The sequence below is a fragment of the Notothenia coriiceps genome, unplaced genomic scaffold (genome assembly GCF_000735185.1).
Source record: "Notothenia coriiceps isolate Sejong01 unplaced genomic scaffold, NC01 NC01_scaffold00028855, whole genome shotgun sequence".
NCBI lineage: Eukaryota > Metazoa > Chordata > Actinopteri > Perciformes > Nototheniidae > Notothenia > Notothenia coriiceps.
The window spans coordinates 1-3,658 of record NW_011361556.1 but is presented as its reverse complement, the minus strand read 5'-3'; the positions used below and the strand labels follow the sequence as shown (position 1 = coordinate 3,658).

The window sequence follows — 3,658 nt, the reverse complement described above, 5'->3', positions numbered from 1 at the left end:
AATGACCTCATATTTGTAAGCCATGTTTTTAACAGTGTGCAGCATTATGTTAATAGGACCTGAACCTCATGCTCTCTGTCCATCTTAGTTGCTTTCTAGCTAGTACTATTGAAGGGCCAAATATTTTTAAAGTTACCAGAAAATGCCATTAGGACAACGACGGAAATTTTGCCTGAACTGAAGTGTGTTTGCATGCCACATCTTTTTCACAGGAACGTCCAAAGAGCGCTGTGTTTCCTGCAGAGCTCAAGTCCAAAATGAGTGTGGAGGAGCAGAATGAGCGAATCCGACGAAACCAAAGCAGCTCTGTGAGGGACAAGAGGAGGAGTCTGATCCTCTCTGGAGGCCAGTCTCCAGCCAACTACAAAGTGGTACGATCTACATCTGATTATCCTGTCAAGCATTAAAACACTGATTGTCAGAAAGGAAAAACCTAACAGGTGCTTCCAGGTGGGTATTGTAGTCCTACATGTACAATTGTGTTAACCACATGTCTTTTAATTATGAGAACAAGACATGTTTTTAACGAATCAAAGTTATTTGGCTAATTGTTTGTACACAACATCCATACGGAGCAAACACTAAGGTGTTTACTCATATCAAATTGTTTGTGCATGACAGCATGAAACTTGACTGAAAATGGACAGCATTTATTTATCGCATATGAAATGAACAGATACAAATATTAATAGCGTCATGTGTTACACCCTGCTGACACCCTGCGTTTCAGAGGTAACAGCATTACTCATTTATGGTGTATTGACTGCATTAATATAGCACTTTTCCAGTCTTTACAATTTACAAATCAGTATTCACACATTCAAAGAGAAAGAGGCTGCCATACATCGACATGTTGACAGCAGGGTTCAGGATCGAACCACAGGCTTCCGGTTTGCGGTTGACCATCTACCTCCTGAGCCACAGCTGCTATTTGTAATTGTGTGTGTGTGTGTGTGTGTGTGTGTGTGTGTGTGTGTGTGTGTGTGTGTGTGTGTGTGTGTGTGTGTGTGTGTGTGTGTGTGTGTGTGTGTGTGTGTGTGTGTGTGTGTGTGTGTGACAGATTCGAAGGCGGCTGACAGCTCATGAGATTGACATTAATGACCTGGAGTTGGCAGTGCGAGGTCAGGGTCTGGAGTCTCCTCGGGAGGAAATCGCTCGCCTGAGGCAGCCGTACCACCTGGACATCAGCAGGGTGGTGAGGGGCCCCCACCAGCTACCCTTTGCCAAATGAACGTTGTGTTTACTCTGATGTAATGTAATGTGGAATGTAACTAGGTGCATGTAGTCAGTGTATTTAACTGGGCCAGACTCATACTTCTGCTTCAGCAACATTTAAAAATGTACAGTCAACAACTTATTATTTATTTAGAAGGTTTTACAAACAAAAATAAATAATAGCTGTTAAAATACGCTGCACTGTCAGCACTTTCCATGATTAATGCTGTTTTATTTGGGTACTTACTGTATGTTGCCTGTTAGGAGTCATCAAGTCAGGGAAAACAAATCTATGCTCTCAGTAAACATCATAGACTACATGAAAGACTGAGACATAAATGGCTGCCGCCTTACTCTGCTACACGAGTGCCAATGCATTGTGGCTAGTTTTAGGTAGAACCCAGAGATGGGAATATAGATAAGAAGAAACACACACACACACTTTTTTGTTATACAGATACAAGGTACAAACACACACAGGTGCACACGTGCACGTGCATTTTGGGGAGGTCCAGAGCGGGAGGCAGCCAGTCGGTCCGACTCCAGGGCGCAGCTGGGGGTTTGGTGCCTTCTTCAAGGGCACGTCTCCAGTGATGTGAACAGGCGACCCTTCATCTCCAAGACCAAGTCCCCACAGACTAAGGCACTTTTTCGTAAACCTGAATATACTGCATGCATCATGAGACCCCTGCTGAGGATTAGGAAAAACAACAATTAAGAAACAAATCACAAAAACTATCCTTTAAAAAAGTATCTAGTTGTTCAATAAAAGACACAATGCTCATACTAGAAATGTTGCTGATCCTGAAAGTTGTCCTAGTTCCCTGCTTTCCATTCTATGATAATGGCACAGACCACGGGGTGTTTGAGCATACAAAAACACAGATGATCAACAGTGTTGGCAAAAGTATTTTACAACACAATACTTGACGATTTTTCTCCACATTTTCTTAAATCTCAATCTCTACATGGATGGCAGCCGTTCCATTCCAGTGTCTGTTGAATTCCAACAAAAATAAATGTTGTCAGTAGTTTAGAGAATAAAATACAAATATATTTATTTTACTCAAACACATACTTATAATAAGTAAAACCAGAGAAACTGATCATTTTGCAGTGGTGTCTCTTAAGTTTTCCAGAGCTGTATATAGGAATGATTTCAGCTGTTGTTGTTCTTGTGTCGGCCTATTCTAGCTGAACATTGGGTCGTAGCTCAAGAGGAGATGTGTTGATACATCATTTCTTAATTCAAAAACAATCTTATTTTTCTAATTTTTTGATAAAATATAATTAGATGTAATATTTTGTGTTTATATGTGCATGTAGGCTATATGTGTGTGGATCCATATTTAATTAGATTACCTTTTTTAGCTTCTGACTCCTGACAAGGTTCTGATCCCGGAGCGCTACCTGGATGTGGAGGACAGCCCCCCGCTAAGCCCCGAGGAGCAGAGGGAGAAGCAGAAGAAACTTGAGCGGATCAAGACCCTCATCGCTAAATCCAAGTGGGTTTCACTCATACAGATGTAGCGATTCATTTCAGACAGTTTGAAACGCGAGGGCCGTGATTGGTACGTGATCTGCCCTCGCTCAAGGGAAAACCTCCAGCTTGACTTGAGACCGCCCCCGTGATAGATAAATGTAATTATAATGAAGCCAGCTGCAATGGATCATTGATCCACCAGGGGGTGCAGTGGGGTTCCACACTGGAGCTCATGTGAAATAAAGTGAGATACAGTATGCTGGATGTACAGCGGAACTTTGTTAAGATCCATATGTCACGGATATCATACTACTGTGCTAAATAAGAGACATGTAATCATTTACAAAACATCACCATGTTGTTATTTAACAAAATAATGTTGTTATTCGAAAAAAACGAACGGGAGGAAATGCAGCCCGGCTCTCGATTTTTAATCCTAATTTAATCATCATCTTCACCAAGATCATTTATGTTTATGTTCGCCTGAATATCACTGACACATATGAATATACTGTATTCAACTTCATTAAAACGTTATTAACGTGCCTAAACTCAGTAATTCACCAAAAATATGTATATTTTAATGGAGCTTCGTCGGTCGATCAGGATCCCAAAGCGTAGCGGAGGGATCCTCATCTGCATGAAGGGTGTTATTTTCCCCATAAGGAACAAGTCGCTGCAAATTATCCCGCTTATTACATGGCCACATTCTCAACAAAGTAACGACATGACTCCCAATATTAATTTAAATGCTTTTATGGATTTAGAAAATGTTTTTATTGATTTAAAAAAATGGTTGTATGTATTGATTTAAATTGACATGCATCTGCTAAGAAAAATAGTCCGTTGTTACCGTTTTTTAAACAGTCTGAATGAAACGGCAGCTCTCAGCTGTGTATTTACACAACTAATGGCCCATCAACAACAGCTCTCTCCCCCCCTCCCCCCCTGATCTTTCTT

At 40.9% G+C, this 3,658-nt stretch overlaps 1 protein-coding gene across 1 annotated transcript; it reads left to right on the top strand.

Moving 5' to 3' along the window:
* Positions 1-212: 212 nt before the first annotated feature.
* Positions 213-2,720, top strand: LOC104958503 (pleckstrin homology domain-containing family A member 6-like; the record flags this gene model as incomplete). Its single annotated transcript, XM_010786247.1, has 3 exons — positions 213-371; positions 1,061-1,195; positions 2,587-2,720. Coding segments are annotated over 3 exons (428 nt in total), but the record flags the coding sequence as incomplete, so codon positions are not given.
* Between the last annotated feature and the right edge of the window lie 938 nt (positions 2,721-3,658).